This window comes from Pseudonaja textilis, chromosome 7, assembly GCF_049901715.1.
Source record: "Pseudonaja textilis isolate UNSWEBS1 chromosome 7, rPseTex1.2, whole genome shotgun sequence".
Lineage (NCBI taxonomy): Eukaryota > Metazoa > Chordata > Lepidosauria > Squamata > Elapidae > Pseudonaja > Pseudonaja textilis.
The window spans coordinates 1,575,339-1,592,859 of NC_141996.1; the positions used below are offsets into that span (position 1 = coordinate 1,575,339).

General features: G+C 40.1%; 1 protein-coding gene across 4 annotated transcripts in view; it reads left to right on the forward strand.

Annotated features, from left to right (window-relative positions):
• XRRA1 (X-ray radiation resistance associated 1) overlaps positions 1 to 17,521 on the forward strand; it is a 44,055-nt gene that overhangs the window by 7,972 nt on the left and 18,562 nt on the right. For all 4 annotated transcript variants that reach the window (XR_015744386.1, XM_087937796.1, XM_087937798.1 and 1 more), the window contains exons 4-10: positions 1,015 to 1,086; positions 2,366 to 2,438; positions 3,838 to 3,935; positions 6,538 to 6,671; positions 9,805 to 9,903; positions 12,323 to 12,552; positions 15,865 to 15,905. Coding sequence is in view for 3 of the 4 variants with exons in the window: in XM_087937796.1 (XP_087793922.1) it covers positions 1,015 to 1,086; positions 2,366 to 2,438; positions 3,838 to 3,935; positions 6,538 to 6,671; positions 9,805 to 9,903; positions 12,323 to 12,552; positions 15,865 to 15,905 (747 nt within the window). In the remaining variant the exon portion in view is untranslated. The remainder of the gene's footprint in view (positions 1 to 1,014; positions 1,087 to 2,365; positions 2,439 to 3,837; positions 3,936 to 6,537; positions 6,672 to 9,804; positions 9,904 to 12,322; positions 12,553 to 15,864; positions 15,906 to 17,521) is intronic.

A 17,521-nucleotide genomic window follows, 5' to 3' on the forward strand; every position in this document is an offset into this window, starting at 1 on the left:
CCTTCCTTCCTTCCTTCCTTCCTTCCTTCCTTTCCTTCCTTCCTTCTTCCCACCCTCCCTCCTTCCCTCCCTTCCCTTTTCTTTCTCATCTATCCCTCTTTCCTTCTTTCTTCCTTCTCTTCCTCCTCTTCCTTCCTTCCTTCCTTCCTTTCCTTCCTTCCTTCTTCACACCCTCCCTTCTTCCCTCCCTTCCCTTTTCTTTCTCATCTATCCCTCTTTCCTTCTTTCTTCCTTCTCTTCCTCCTCTTCCTTCCTTCCTTCCTTCCTTCCTTCCTTCCTTCCTTCCTTCCTTCCTTCCTTCCTTCCTTCCTTTCCTTCCTTCCTTCTTCCCACCCTCCCTCCTTCCCTCCCTTCCCTTTTCTTTCTCATCTATCCCTCTTTTCTTCTTTCTTCCTTCTCTTCCTCCTCTTCCTTCCTTCCTTCCTTCCTTTCCTTCCTTCCTTCTTCACACCCTCCCTTCTTCCCTCCCTTCCCTTTTCTTTCTCATCTATCCCTCTTTCCTTCTTTCTTCCTTCTCTTCCTCCCCTTCCTTCCTTCCTTCCTTCCTTCCTTCCTTTCCTTCCTTCCTTCCTTCTTCCCACCCTCCCTCCTTCCCTCCTTCCCTTTTCTTTCTCATCTATCCTCTTTCCTTCTTTCTTCCTTCTCTTCCTCCCCTTCCTTCCTTCCTTCCTTCCTTCCTTCCTTCCTTCTTTCTTTCTTTCTTTCTTTCTTTCTTTCTTTCTTTCTTTCTTTCTTTCTTTCTTTCTTTCTTATAATAACGCCACACGGTGCAGCCGTTCTGGCATTACAATTGTTATATATGTATAAATGTTACTTCACCATTTACAATCCTCTTGTCTTGATAGATTGTTTACTAATTATTCCAATCTTCCTAGCTCCTTAGGTTCCAACCTTGCCTTGATACGGAGTATTCTTGTATCGCCAATGCATAGGCAATTATTTTCGGCGGTAGCGACTCGACTTCCCCGTTTTTGCTTGACTGACCTTCCCTTTCTCTGGCTTGCGATTTCCTAGATGAAGCTCCACCATGTACAAAAACCTTCGGATTTGTGCTCCGTGAATATCAGCCACCAGAACTTTGCCTTGGTGCGTAGGAATTCGAACCTGCAACATCCCTTTGCTTCAAGAGGTTGAGATGCAGAGGAACTTGGGCCCTTACAGATGGCCTTCTGGGTGGCTCGGTTCACTTCCTTTTTCTCCTGGGTGGGGTTGTGGTTTGCCGATCGCCTGTGCAGACGGCAGCGGCATTGGACAGCGTGGAAGAACAGGGACCAGTCTGGGGAGGCCTCGGATGAGGGTCCTGCATCCGATGCAGAGATGGGGCCAGGACCATCTGGAAGTGGGGTGCTGATGCCGGAACCTCCAGAATCTGGAGTGAGGCAGAGGAACAGCGGGAGCCTGTTCCCATTGCGCGCTTGCGTAGAGCTGCCAGAAGAGTTAAGACAAAAGGGGTGACTCAGAAGGAAGGCTTGGAGATGATTGGCCCCTCCCATAAGGTATAAAGGAAGTGCAAAGGGACAGGAGCCTTTGCAGGAAGCAACTTTGTTTGCTCTGTTCGGATTAAACCTTGAAGCTCTGTATGGAGGTAGTACTTTGGTTGGGATTTTTTTTCAAGTTAATTTGGCACTTTAGTTGTTGGCAGCCATTCAAAGGTGAGAAAGGTGAGTGCTTATCTCGAGGAACTATTTGGGACTCATTACGGGCTGGGAATGAAAATAATTCCCGGCCGTTGAAATAAAACAAGAGTGGACTAAGCGTGTGCTTAAGTACGGTCTCAGGAAGCCTTGCTCAGAACAGGTGGGTGGGACTCGTTTCTTCATTTCCCAGGTAGTCCTCGACTTACAACAGTTCTCTTAGTGACCATTCAAAGTTAGCACGGTGCTGAAAAAGTGACTTGCTTATGACCACATGGTGCCCTTAGCGACCATTACAGCATCTCCATGGTCACGTGATCAAAAATTGAGCCGCTTGCCAACTGACTCATATTTATGATGGCTGCAGTGTCCCTGGTGTGTGTGTGTGTGTGTGTGTGTGTGTGTGTGTGTGTGTGTGACGTCATGGCAGTCTTTTGCCAAGCAGGGCCAACGGGAGGAAGCCAAGGTTCATTTAACGACCAGACTATTGAGGTCACAGCTGCAGTGATTAGCTTAACAAGTGGGGCAGGAATGGTCATAACATGAGGGCAAAACTCGCCCAGCAACTCCTCTGTCTCGCTTAGCGGCGGAGATCTCGGGCTGAATTGTGGTTGTAAGTCGAGGACTAACTCGTCGCTCAAAGGGATTCTGTCGAAGGATGGGGTCAGTTGGTCAGGGAAGGGACCCTTAGAAGTGAAGGTACTGACCTGCTTGCTCTCCCGTTTCGACAGGCAAAGGAGAGCGATTTTATGCAGTTCGATTCTGTCGCTTACGTCAACGCCACCGAAAACCTGCTGACTTTAGGTAAGGAAACCACACGTGGTGGGGGCGTCCCTCGTAATTTCGGGGGGTGGCTTGGATGGGTCATGTTTGGTGGGTCCATCCTGACTAGAAGTGCTGCTTAGGTTTATTTATGTCTTTACGTTCCCAGTTGTTTATTTGTCGTGCTGCCCTTGTTCAGTGACCGTTCGAAGTTACGTCGTTGAGAGAAAATAGAATAGAATAGAATATCAGAATAAAGAATAGAATAGAATAGAACATAGAATAGAATAGGAGAATAGGAGAGAATAGAATATAATAGAATAGAATAGAATATAGGAATAAGAAGAGAGGAGTGGAGAAGAGAACAGGAGAGAATAGAATCGGATAGAATAGAATAGAATAGAATAGAATAGAATAGAATATAGAATAAAGAATAGAATGGAATAGAGATTAGAATAGAATAGGAGGTAATAGAATAGAACAGAGATAATAGAATAGAATAGAATGAATAGGAATAAGAATAGAGAGGATATGGAGACTAGAGAATAGGAAGAGAATAGAATAGGATAGAATAGAATAGAATATGGAAATTAGAATAGAATAGAATAGAATAGAATAGAAAATGGAAATTAGAATAGAATAGAGAATAGAATAGAATAAGAATAAGAATATTAAGGATAAGAATAGAATAAGAATAGAATAGAATATAGTATAGAATAGAATAGAATAGAGAATAGAATAGAGTAGAGTAGAATAGAATAGAATAGAATAGAAATATGGAAGAATAGAATAGAATAGAGAATAAAATAGAAATATGGAAGATAGAATAGAATAGAGAATAGAAGAGAATAAGAATAAGAAAGATTAGAATAGAATAGAGAATAGAATAGATATAATAGAATAGAATAGAACAGAATAGAATAGAATAGAATAGAATAGAATAGAATAGAATAGAATAGAATAGAATAGAATAGAATAGAATAGAATAGAATAGAGTAGAATAGAATAGAATAGAATAGAATAGAATTCTTTATTGGCCAGGTGTGACTGGACACACAAGGAATTTGTCTTTGGTGTGACCTTCTGACAAGCAGAGTCAATAGGGAAGCCAGATTCACTTCACAACCATGTGACAACCTAACACTGGCAGTGATTCAGTCAGCAACTGTGGCAAGAAAAGTCATAAAATTGGGCAAAATTCATTGCACAATGGTCTTGCTTAGCAACAGAAACCTGGGGCTAACTTGCGGACGTAAGTTGAGGACTACGTCTATCCAGGGCTTGCTAAGTTATTTTTGGCAGTATCAGGGAGAACTTTCATTAGTGCTGGTTAAAATACCACTGAATGTTTTATCACTGTCTGCTGGATCCTTGGACCAAAATATCAGTCTATTTCAGGTGGCCACCTTTTAAAATGATCTTTATTTTCACATTCGTCTAGAAACTTTCCGTAACTTTCCTGGCCTTCGGGAGCTGGAACTTTCTCTGAACGGTCTGAGAAATCTTAAAGTCAGGATTGGGGATTTCCCTCACTTGGAAGTAAGTTCGAAGGGCAAAAGGGAACGTTGCATGAATCCCGGCTGGGAATCGGGCAGGAGAGGGTTAAACGTTTGCAACTTGAAAAACCAGTTTCTCATCTTCTATATATTGTTTGTAAACTCAGTTTGGAATGATAGATAGATAGATAGATAGATAGATAGATAGATAGATAGATAGATAGATAGAAAGATAGAAGAAAAGAAAGAAAGATAGAAAGAAAAAAGAAAGAAAGAAAGAAAGAAAGAAAGAAAAAAGAGAAAGAAAGAAAGATAGAAGATAGATAGATAGAAGATAGAAAGAAAGATAGATAGATAGATAGATAGATAGATAGATAGATAGAAAGATAGATAGAAAGAAAGAAAGAGATAGATAGATAGAAAGATAGATAGATAGAAAGATAGATAGATAGATAGATAGATAGAAAGATAGAATAGAAAGAAAGAGATAGAAAGAAAGAAAGAAAGATAGATAGATAGATAGATAGATAGATAGATAGATAGATAGATAGATAGATAGATAGATAGAAAGAAAGAAAGAAAGATAGATAGATAGATAGATAGATAGATAGATAGATAGATAGATAGATAGATAGAAAGAAAGATAGATAGATAGATAAGATAGATAGATAGATAGAAAGAAAGAAAGATAGATAGATAGATAGATAGATAGATAGATAGATAGATAGATAGATAGATAGATAGAACGATAGAAAGAACGATAGAAAGAACGGTAGATGATAGATAGATAGATAGATAGATAGATAGAAAAATAGAGATAGATAGATAGATAGATAGATAGAAAGATAGATAGATAGATAGATAGATAGATAGATAGATAGATAGATAGAAGATAGAAAGAAAGATAGAAAGAAAGAAAGATAGATAGATAGATAGATAGATAGATGATAGGGAGAGAGGGAAAGAGGAAGATACAAGCAGACAGTCGGACAGGCAGGCAGGCAGATAGTGTTGTGGTTAGCCGGCAGCAGGTATGGACGGCTGAGCAGAGTGAGGACTTAGATGAGAAGCCAGGACCATCAGGGACTAGAATGCTGCCTTTGGAGATTGTGGAGGCTGGCAGCAGTGATGCAGAGGACCCTGAGGAGCCTGTGCCCGGTGTGTGTGAGGAAAGAGCAACTGCGGCAACAGGGGCAACTCAGGAGTAAGGCTTGTTCAAGAAGATAAAGGCCAGTTGTGACCCCCGGCAAGAATAGCAAGAATGTTTAAGAACAAATGGGAGAAATGTTGGGAGTGTCATCAGATACCTGGATCGTATTACCATATGCGGTGGACGTGCGCAGAAGCAAAAAGATATTGGTCTAAAATCCACACATGGTTGGAAAAAAATGACAAAAAAACCCACATAGACTTAAAACCAGAAATATTTTAATTGGGCATTATACCTGAAACATACAGTAGAGAATTGATATACTTGATTGTAAATGTATTAACAGCGGCTAGGATTGTACTTGCTAAAAACTGGAAAAATGAGAAAATTCCAATAGAGGAGGAAGTTGTTAAGAAAATAGTGGAGTGTGCAGAAATGAGTAAATTGACATTTGAAATTAGAGAGCAAGAACATAAACAATTTTATAAGATATGGGATTTATTTTATCAACGGTTAGACAAAAAAACAAGGAAATGAAATGTAAGATCATATAATATAAGTATAATAGAATTGTAGAGAGAAAATAATTTAAGGATATGCTATTATTGAACTGATGAATGATGATGAAATGAACGTTATAATGTAACTTAAGTTAAAATGGGGAAAAGCTCGTCTAAAATGATGGAATGTTAGTAATAGTCAAATAAATGATGAACAATGACAATAATATGTACATATGTATATTGGATTGACAATATGAGAATTTATATAAACCATAGGGGAAAGACTATAGAGATTTTGCATAAAAGATTTGTACCAACCGACACACTGTATGTAACTGAAAGATGGTTTTATGTTTTGTGCATGTTTGTGTAAAAAAATAAAAAAAAATAAAAAAAAAAAGAAGATAAAAGCCAGCGGTGAAGCGAACGTTCTTTGCAGGAAGCAAAGACGTTTTGAAACTCCAACCTCGTGGACATTGCAGTATTTTAAGTTGTTTTTTGGAGACTCTTGTGTTGTAAAATATCTCTGGGTAACCTTATCTGGTATTCTTGGCAGCCTCGCACAGTTTTGGCAAGGCTTATGCTTAACAAAGTTAATTAGTTTGGTGCCTAAATTGGGACTAGAACTCACTGTGGAAATACCGGAAGTGCTCTTTTTCAAGCTGCTGGAGCCCGGGGAAGGCCGTTTTCGCCCTCCCCTCAGAGGCTCAAGGGAAGCCTCTGGAGCCTTGGGTGGCTGAAAACAGGCCCATTTTTCGGCCTGCAAAGGCTGCAGAGGCTTCCCTCGAGCCTCCGGGAGGGCAAAAACAGCCTCAAACAGGCCGAAAACCAGCTGGGAGGCGCACGCATGCACAGTGCAGGTACGTTTGGCTGGGCCAACTCTCGTGCCCACACAAATGGCTCCGCGCGCCAACTGTGCCACACGTGTGGTTTGCCATCCCGGGTTTAGCGGGGAATAAGGGCCTACCGCAGATATTTTGCTTCCTCCCCAGATCTTGGATCTCTCCTACAACAACTTATCTCCTGAGGATGTCCGGACTCTGGGCATGTTACCTCACCTGAAAGCTCTTCACCTGACAGCCAATGGGCTTTCTTCACTTCCCCTCAATCTGTCTTCCCCGGACAGGTAAGTTCCTGAGCAAGCTAAAGGACAGTCTCCTCTTCCGCGGAGAGCTTAAGGAAGCACATGTAGGGCTTCCCATGTTGGTTTAGTCCTCTGGATCCTGGTCACCTTCCGTCCCGCTCAGCGTCGACGAGATTGTGAGTTTATCTTGCCAAGAAAGTAGAATATTTATAGCTCAGGGTTGAAATGAGGGCTCCTCGGTGCTCTCTGAGCCTGGTGGCTTTCTTGCAGACGTTTCATGACCCAACTAGGTAAGATCATCAGTGTTAGAAGGGAGTGGGGTTTGCGAGGAGGAGGAAGACAATGATGACTATGGGGTCCTTGGTGATCTCTGAGTTGGGTTGTGTTTTTGTGGACATTTTATTACCCTAGGTAACATCAGCAATGCTACAATGGCATGGGGCTTGCTACTCTATGTACTGTATCTATTTGTCTATCTGTCTATCATCTCTCTATCTTACAATATCTATCTATATCTATCTGTCTGTCTATGTATCATCTATCTTCTATCTAATATATCAGATCATCTATCTAGCTATCTTTATCATCTATCATTATAATCTATCATTCCCTCATCTACCTATCATCCATCTATCCATTCATCCATCTATCTATCTATCTATCTATCTATCTATCTATCTATCTATCTATCTAATCTATCATCTGTCTACCTAACTTTGTCATCTACCTATCATCTCTCTTTCATCTATCTATCATACATATGTCCATATGTCAACTCATAAAACATTTTGTATACACGTTTTATAGTTGACATCATCTATCCATCCATCCATCCATCCATCCATCTAATCTATCATCTGTCTGTCTACCTATCATTATCATCTACCTATCATCTCTCTTTCATCTATCTATCATACATATGTCCACATGTCAACTCATAAAACATTTTGTATACACGTTTTATAGTTGACACCATCCATCCATCCATCCATCCATCCATCCATCCATCTATCCATCTAGTCTATCATCTGTCTGTCTACCCATCTTTATCATCTACCTATCATCTCTCTCTCATCTACCTATTACCCATCCATCCATCTATTCATCCATCCATTCATCTATCTAATCTATCATCTGTCTATCTATCTATCATCTATCTATCTCTCACCTACCTATCATCCATATGTCCATATGTCAACTCATAAAACTCTCATTTTATAGTTGACACATCTATCATCCATATCCATCCATATGATTCAAATTCTTAACAACCTCATAAAACATGGCTTTGTATACACATTTTATAGTTGACATCATCTATCCATCCATCCATCCATCCATCCATCCATTTATCCATCCATCTAATCTATCATCTGTCTGTCTACCTATCTATCTTTATCATCTACCTATCATCTCTCTCTCATCTACTTATTACCCATCCATCCATCTATTCATCCATCCATTCATCTATCTAATCTATCATCTGTCTGTCTACCTATCTATCTTTATCATCTACCTATCGTTTCTCTCTCACCTACCTATCATCCATATGTCCATATGTCAACTCATAAAACATTTTGTATACACATTTTATAGTTGACATCATCTATCCATCCATCCATCCAGGGGTGGGATTCAAATTTCTTAACAACCGGTTCTGTGGGCATGGCCTAATTTATGGGTGTGGCTTGGTGGTCATGTGACTGGCTGGGCGTGGCTCGTATGTAAATATAAATATTTATGTAAATATTGATTTTTTTTAGTAAAAAGGGGGAGGAGGGGCAGGCAAAGAGGGTCGGGGCCAACCAGGGGCATGATTTGCCGGTTCTCTGAACTGCGCGGAATCATAACAACCGGTTCTATAGAACCAGTCCGAACTGGTAGAATCCCCTTGCATCCATTTATCCATCCATCTATCCATCCATCTAATCTATCATCTGTCTGTCTACCTATCTATCTTTATCGTCTACCTATCATCTCTCTCTCATCTACCTATTACCCATCCATCCATCCATATATCCATATATCTATCTATCTATCTATCTATCTATCTATCTATCTATCTATCTATCTATCATCTATATCTATCTATCTATCTATCTATCTATCTATCTATCTATCTATCTATCTATCTATCTATCTATCTATCTATCTATCTATCTATCTATCTATCATCTGACTATCTTCTATTCATCATCTATCTATCATCTATCATCTATCTGTCTTCTATCCATCATCTATTTATCTATCATCTATTATCTCTCTATCTATCTATCTATCTGTCTGTCTGTCTGTCTCTCTGTCTTTCTGTCTGTCTGTCTATCATCTCACTCTATCTATCTATCTATCTATCTATCTATCTATCTATCTATCTATCTATCATAGGGTTAGAAGGGACCAGGATGTGTTACCTTGTTGGGCTACGAAGCACCTGTAAGAAAATGATCAGGTTCAGAGAGTACCAAGATCTCCACAGTCATTGTCCTCCTCCTCCTCCTCCTCCTCCTCCCTGCAAACCCCACTCCCTTTTGGCACTGATGATGTTACCTAGTTGGGTCAGGAAACGTCTGCAAGAAAACCGCCAAGCTCCAAGAGCACCGAAGTTATCTTCTCCGATGACAGCAAAGAGAAGTCGGTAGACTGCCACAGGAGAGTTTTCCATGTAACCCAGAGTTCCTGTTTGGACTTGAGTGAATTTTCCTCTGGGGATGAAACAAGGATTTTATGAGAGTTTGCAGCAGAAATTCAAGTCTAGAAAATGCACAGATGACTGATTTTTGCAGGATTCGTTTACTTCTTTATATACATAATGAAATACTGAAGAACCAGTAGTTTCTTCCAACCTTGAAAAATGTTACCAGCAAAACATAAATAGCAGCTCAGGAGGTCAGAACAGATTACTTTACTTCAGTTCAGCAGGCGAGCAAGTTGGTTTCACTTCAGCACTGAGCATCCCAAGCTAAGCCACGCCCAGACTCTCAGCCTCCAATTCAGCTCTCATTGGCTGACTTTGCTACCCATGTCCCTGCCAGTTCATGAATACTCTGTCAGATGTTTGTCTCGGTTCCCCCAAGAAACAGGAGGGGAGAAAGTAAAAGGGGAAGGAAGGAAGGCAGGAGAAACAGCAAAGATCGGATGAAAGTGGCCAGTAGATATTTTCTCTTTTCGTCAACAGCCGTAACTGCCCAAGGTTCCCAGCATTAGAGGTCTTGCTTCTAGATGACAATCAACTCTCCGACTCGACTGTCTTTCTCAGTTTGGCCAATCTTCGAAGGTAGGCGAGACCGGACCACTTTGTATCCTCTTAAAGAACCCTAACAAATAGCTTTTCGGATGGAAACTCATCAAGGAGAGAAGCAACCTAGAACTAAGGAGGAATTTCCTGACAGCAAGAAGAATTAACCCGCGGAACAGAAGTTGCCTCCGGAAGTTGTGGGGTGCAACACTGGAGGTTTTTAAGAAGAGACTGGACAGCCGTTCGTCTGACATGGTCTAGGGCAGGGGGGTCTTCAAACTTGACAGCTTTAAGACTTGTGGAATTCAACTCCCAGAATTCCTCCTCCAGCCATGTTAGCACAGGGATTCTGGGAGTTGGAGGTCCACAAGTCTTAAAGATGCCAAGTTTGAAGACCCTTCAGACAGACAGACAGATGATAGATAGATAGATAGATAGATAGATAGATAGATAGATAGATAGATAGATAGACAGACAGACAGACAGATAGATAGATAATGGATAGAAGATAGATAGATCAATAGATAGATGAGATAGACCAGGGGTCTTCAAACCTGATAGCTTTAAAACTTGTGGACTTCAACTCCCAAAATTCCTCCTCCAGTCATGGTAGCTCAGGAATTCTGGGAGTTGGAAGTCCACAAGTCTTAAAGCTGCCAAGCTTGAAGACCCTTGAGATAGATAGACAGATGATAGATAGATAGATAGATAGATAGATAGACAGACAGACAGATGATAGATAGATAGATAGATAGATAGATAGATAGATAGATAGATGATAGATAGATAGATAGATGATAGATAGATAGATAGATAGATGATAGATAGATAGATAGATAGATAGATAGATAGATAGATAGATAGATAGATAGATAGATAATGAATAGAAGATAGTGATAGATAGATCAATAGATAGATGAGATAGACCAGGGGTCTCCAAACCTGATAGCTATAAGACTTGTGGACTTCAACTCCCAGAATTCCTCCTCCAGCCATGTTAGCTCAGGAATTCTGGGAGTTGGAAGTCCATAAGTCTTAAAGCTGCCAAGTTTGAAGACCCTTGAGATAGATAGATAGATAGATAGATAGATAGATAGATAGATAGATAGATAGATAGATAATCGATAGAAGATAGATAGATCAATAGATAGATGAGATAGACCAGGGGTCTTCAAACCTGATAGCTTTAAGACTTGTGGACTTCAACTCTCAGAATTCCTCCTCCAGTCATGTTAGCTCAGGAATTCTGGGAGTTGGAAGTCCACAAGTCTTAAAGCTGCCAAGTTTGAAGACCCTTGAGATAGATAGATAGATAGATAGATAGATAGATAGATAGATAGATAGATAGATAGATAGATAGATAATGGATAGAAGATAGATAGATCAATAGATAGATGAGATAGATAGGGTCTTCAAACCTGATAGCTATAGATTGATGGACTTCAACTCCCAGAATTCCCCTCCAGATATGTTAGCTCAGGAATCCTGGGAGTTGATAGTCCATAATAGATAAAGATGCCAAGTTTGAAGACCTTTAGATAGATAGACAGACAGACACATTAGACAGACAGACAGATAGATCAATAGATAGATGGTGGATGGAGATGGAGATGGATATAGATCAGGGGTCTTCAAACTTGACAGCTTTGAAGACTTTGTGGACTTCAACTCCCAGAATTCCTCCTCCAGTCATGTTAGCTCAGGAATTCTGGGAGTTGGAAGTCCACAAGTCTTAAAGCTGCCAAGTTTGAAGACCTCTGTTATAGGATCTCCTGCTTATGCAATGGATTGGACTAGAAGACCTCCAAAGTCCCTTCCAACTCTCTTATTCTGTATTTTTTTTTGGATAAAAAGTTTTTTTATTTTTATATTTCAAAAAACATCTCTTTTAGTGAACAGAGCGGTTTCCAGGTTTTTACATTTCCAGAGAAACATGACCTTAGTGACATCTTCATCCTTCGCATTCAATTTCATATCATATCATTATGATTATAATTTCTATACGTTTTCTCAAATGTTCTTATATTCTTCACCCTTATATATATATATATTTTCCGTTCATATCTTAATTTCTTTCATTTTTCTTCAAATATTCTCGTGTCTTCTTTATATAAGTATTTAAAAATCCCTGGGGTTAGGGGTTAGGGTTAAAACAGCAACTCAGCAGGCAAATTTGATGGCGCGCGTGCCAGGTAAGTACTGAGTTGGCGGAGAAGGGCAGGGCCAGCCAGTGGCGTGATTTTCTGGTTCTCCAAACCGGGCAGAATCCTAACAAGCGGTTCTGTAGAACTGGACCGACCAGGTAGAGTCCCACTCCTGATCTCTACCGACTTTCCCATGCTGGTGCCTCCCCCAGTGGAATGACTTCCACATAATTTTCGAGCTTTCTGTAAGAGGCGAGAGATGGCAGGCGCCATAATAAACCGTGAACTGATATTATTATTTTTTCTCTCCTTAGGCTAAAGCAGCTGAACTTGGACAAAAACGGAATTAAAGAGGTGCCCTATCTCCATTACTTGGGCCAGGATCACTTCTCCATCCATCCTTTATCAGCAAAGTCGGGGATCCGGGAAGGCTTACGTTGCCGGAAAAAATCTCCCCAAAAGTCACACCAGGATCGGTCCCCGAGGCTAAACCAGCAGTACAGTTACATTATCACCCAAAACACCCAGGATCCAGACAAGACAGGTAGGTAGGGCCTCTTTTCAGTTGTAAATATAATACTTCTTTACTCGGGGTAGAATGCATTTCTCTCTTCCTTCACTGGGTCTCAAAGTGATGGAAAAAACGTTTTATCCACACACCCCAGTCATTAAGGCAGAGGTCCCCAAACTTGGCAACTTTAAGGCTTGTGGACTTCAACTCCCATAATAGCTGGCTGGAGGGTTCTGGGAGTTGAAGTCCACAAGCCTTAAAGTTGCCAAGTTTGGGGACCTCTGTGTTAAGGTGATATTTGGTTTTAGTAAATATATTTGATTTTTATTTATTTTTTTAGTGATCCTTTGCTCCCCAAAGGGTCCTTTCCAGTTGCCTGTTTATCATGGATTCCACTTTTTTTTAATTTGAAATTCAAAGTTTTTATTTTTAACAACAAACATACAAACAAAACATAAAAACATAAAACCCTCTTTCAATGATATACATACGGCGTGTCAGTTGGTTACAATCTTTTGTGCTATCCTTTTTTTTTTACCATTACTAACAAGATGTATAAATTCTCACCTTATCAATCTAGCTTGTACTTACATCATATCAGTTATTAAACATTCGTTTGACTAAACTATTTTTCCATCATTTTATACGAGATATTCTAAATTTCACTATAATTTAATCTTATACATTCATCCAGTGGATATATATTTTATATTGTATTCTATATCAATCTATTAACTTTTATTGTAAGGCTTATTAATCTATTTCTTTACCATGTCTTTTTATCTAACCATGCGTTCCACTTTTAAAATGTTGGCAAGGCCTTCACTTTAAGCAGGGTTGGATCCTGTGCCTTTTAGTGGGGCCTGTGGTGCTCTCTGAGCTGGGTGCTTTTTCTCACAGACATGTCACTAACCAAGCTATGTAGTATCATCAGTGCTGGAAGGGGAGCGGGGTTTGTGAAGTGGGGGAGGAAGAAGGAGAACTCTGGGTTTGGGCTCGGCTGAGCTTGGTTGTTCTCTGGATGCATGGAGGGACGGATGGATGGAGGGACAGATAGAAGAGATAGAAGTTAAACTATCGAATGGATGGATGATAGAGATAGAATTAGAACAGAACAGAACAGAACAGAACAGAATAGAATAGAATAGAATAGAATAGAATAGAATAGAATAGAACAGAATATAGAGGAGAATAGAATAGAATAGAGAAGAGAAGAGAAGAGAAGAGAAGAGAAGAGAAGAGAATATTGGAATGAGAATATTGGAATGAGAAATGGAATAGAAGAAGAGAAGAGAAGAGAATATTGGAATGAGAAATGAAATAGAAGAATAGAATAAGAGTAGAGTAGAGTAGAGTAGAGTGTAGAGTAGAGTACAGTAGAGTATAGAATAGAATAGAATATAGAGGAGAATATAGAGTAGAATAGAGAAGAGAAGAGAAGAGAATATTGGAATGAGAAATGGAATAGAAGAAGAGAAGAGAATATTGGAATGAGAAATGGAATAGAAGAATAGAGTAAGAGTATAGAGTAGAGTAGAGGTAGAATAGAATAGAATAGAGTGTAGAATAGAATAGAATAATAGAATAGAAGGGAAGGGAAGGGAAGAAGAGAAGAGAAGAAGAAGAGAAGAGAAGAGAAGAGAAGAGAAGAGAATAGAATGAGAAATGGAATAGAAGAATAGTGTAGAAGTGTAGAGTAGAGTAGAGTGGAGTAGAGTGTAGAGTAGAGTAGAGTAGAGTAGAGTAGAGTAGAGTAGAATAGAATAGAATAGAATAGAATAGAATAGAACAGAACAGAATTGGAAGGGACCTTGGAGGTCTTCTAGTCCAGTCCTCTGCTCTCTGTTAAACTGTATCTATCAAGCAGGAGACTCTATTATTTCAGAAAAGTGACTATCCAGTCTCTTCTGAAAAACTTCCAGTGTTGGAGCTTTTACAACTTCTGGAGGCAAGGAGTTCCACTGGTTGTTTGTTCTCACTCAGGAAATTCCTCCTTAGTTCTAGGTTGCTTCTCTCCTTGATGAGTTTCCATCTGTTGCTTCTTGTCCTGCCTTCTGAAGGTGCTTTGGAGAATAGCTTGACCCCTCTCTCTTCTTTAGGGCAGCCCCTCAAATACTGGAAGACTGCTATCATATCACCCCTAGTCCTTCTTTTAATTAAACTAGACATACCCAGACCCAGCAACTGTTCTTTATATGTTTCAGCCTCCAGTCTCCTAATCTTCACTGTTGCTCTTCTCTGCACTCTTTCCAGAGTCTCAAGTGTCTTTTTTACATCACGGCAACCAAAATTGGATGCAGGATTCCAAGTGTGGCTTTACCAAGGCCTTATAAAGTTCCAATACTATCACTGCGTGTGATCTGGATTTTGTATCCCTCTGTTTATGCAGAGATAGATGATAGATAGATAGATAGATAGATAGATAGATAGATAGATAGATAGATAGATAGATGATAGGATAGATGACACATAGATTATACTTAGGTAGGTAGATGGGTAGGTAGGTAGATGATAGATAATGATAGATAAATGATAGATACATACATAGATAATGATAGATGATATGTAGGTAGGTAGATATAGATGATAGATGGATATATAGATAGATAATGATTGATAGATACACAATGATAGATGGTAGGTAGATAGATAAAGTAGATAGATAGATAGATAGATAGATAGATAGATAGATAGATAGATAGATAGGATAGATGACACATAGATAGATTATACTTAGGTAGGTAGATGGGTAGGTAGGTAGATGATAGATAATGATAGATAAATGATAGATACATAGATAAATAATGATAGATGATACGTAGCTAGGTAGATATAGATGATAGATGGATATATAGATAATGATTGATGGATACACAATGATAGATGATAGGTAGATAGATAAAAATGATAGATAGAGATAGATAGATAAATAGATAGATAGATAGATAGATAGATAGATAGATAGATAGATAATGATTGATAGATACATAATGATAGATAGATAGATAGATAGATAGATAGATAGATAGATAGATAGATAATGATTGATAGATACATAATGATAGATGGTAGGTAGATAGATAAAAATAGATAGATAGATAGATAGATAGATAATGATAGGTAGGTAGGAGGGGATAGGTAGATAGTTATAGACAGACAAATGGACAAGAAGGAAAAAGACGTGCTGCAGAGGGCAACAAGGGGAGAAGGAGCCCTAATCCCTCCTCAGAAGTCCTCTCAGCCAAGATCCAAAACGTGTTTAGCCTTTTTGGCATCTTAGGGGCGACTGCCTCCCCCTTGCAAGCCCCCCTGACCTTATTTACGGTTATTTATGGTTTTCAACAGAGGTCGTCTTTCAGGCCAGACCCCCAGAAGAAACGGCTCAGGTAAGGCCTCCTTGGCTTCCAGATTCTTCCCTGTGCCTTTCGTGGCTCACAACAGGAACGTGGCATGGTGGCCAATTTTGCCAGGGGCATCCAGTTCCTTTTGGCTGGTGGAAACAAAATGGAAGCCGTTCCTATTTCCCAAAGAATTGCAGTAGGCGGAGAAAGTGGATACTAAAATGGCAATTGCAGAGCAGGGCAGCATAATCAAGGATCAATTCATGTTAATGGATCAATTCATGTTCATTAACTCAACGAGAAACTTCCTGACAGTGAGAACAATTGAGCCCCAAAGTTATTGTCCTGCCCCTGTTGGAGTCTGACTCCGAGGGGGAGGTGGAACAGCTGACAGGGAGTGGGAGTGGGGCCCCGGTGGCTGGGGAGGAAACTGGGGAAGGGCACAGGCTGGGTGGGTATTCAGAGGAAGACCCAGGCCCACCCCCTCTTCATCCTAGGGCATGCAGGAACAGATAAGGGAGCAACGTGAGTTGTGTGGCTTATGGGGGAGGAAAGGGCCCTGATCCCCTTCATGGGCTGCAGCTGGGAAGACTGTTTAAAAGGGCAAACTGCACAAGGCAAAGTTGCTGGAAGCAAAGCGTGACATCATTCTGGTTTGTTAAGTCTAATCTGAGTCCTGGCGTCCTCCCAACTATGTTTTGTTATCTTTTGAAGTCTGCAATTCCTTATCCTGCCCTGTCTCGTTCATTGCTGCAGCTGTGGTTTGTGTTGGTTTTTATTTATAATTTAGATCTACTTTGGGTTCAGACTGAATGTCTTCCCTTTCAAAACTGTTCTTGGGAGAGTTTTTTTTCTCCAGCCGAGGATAACTGGACATTGGGGGCCAAGTGGGAGGAATTAAAGGGACTTTACCTACTTTTTGTGACTTCGTTGCCTTTGTGCCACGCCCCTTTGGGTCATCACAGTTAGGTCGCTAAGTGAGAAATTTGTTAAGTGAGCTTTGCCCCATTTTACGACTTTTCCCACCCCATTTGTTAAGCAAATCAATGAAGTTGTTAAGTGAGTCATCCAGTTGTTAAGCAAATCTGGCTTCCCCGTTGACTTGGCTTGCCCGAAGGTTGCCAAAGGGGATGACGTCACCCCCCGGGGACTCTACAACCGTCATAAATATAAGTCAGTTGCTAAGCCACCTGAATTTTGGTCACGTGGCCATGGGGGAATGCTAGAACGGTCGTTAAGTGTGAAAAATGGGCATAAGGTCACTTTTTTCAGTGCTGTTGTAACTTCAAAGGATCAGTAAATGAACTGTTGTAAGTCGAGGACGACCTGTAGTGGAGGCTTTCAAAAAGAGACTGGACAGCCATTGGTCTGAAATGGTAGAGGGTCTCCTGCCTGAGCAAAGGGTTGGACTAGAAGACCTCCAAGGTCCCTTCCAGCCCTTAGATTCTATGTCATGGTGGATGGATGGATGGATGGATGGATGGATAGGTAGGTAGGTAGGTAGATAGATAGATAGATAGATAGATAGATAGATAGATAGATAGATAGATAGATAGATAGATAGATAGATAGATAGATAGATAGACAGAGATAGATGGATGGATAGATAGATAGATAGATAGATAGATAGATAGATAGATAGATAGATAGATAGATAGATA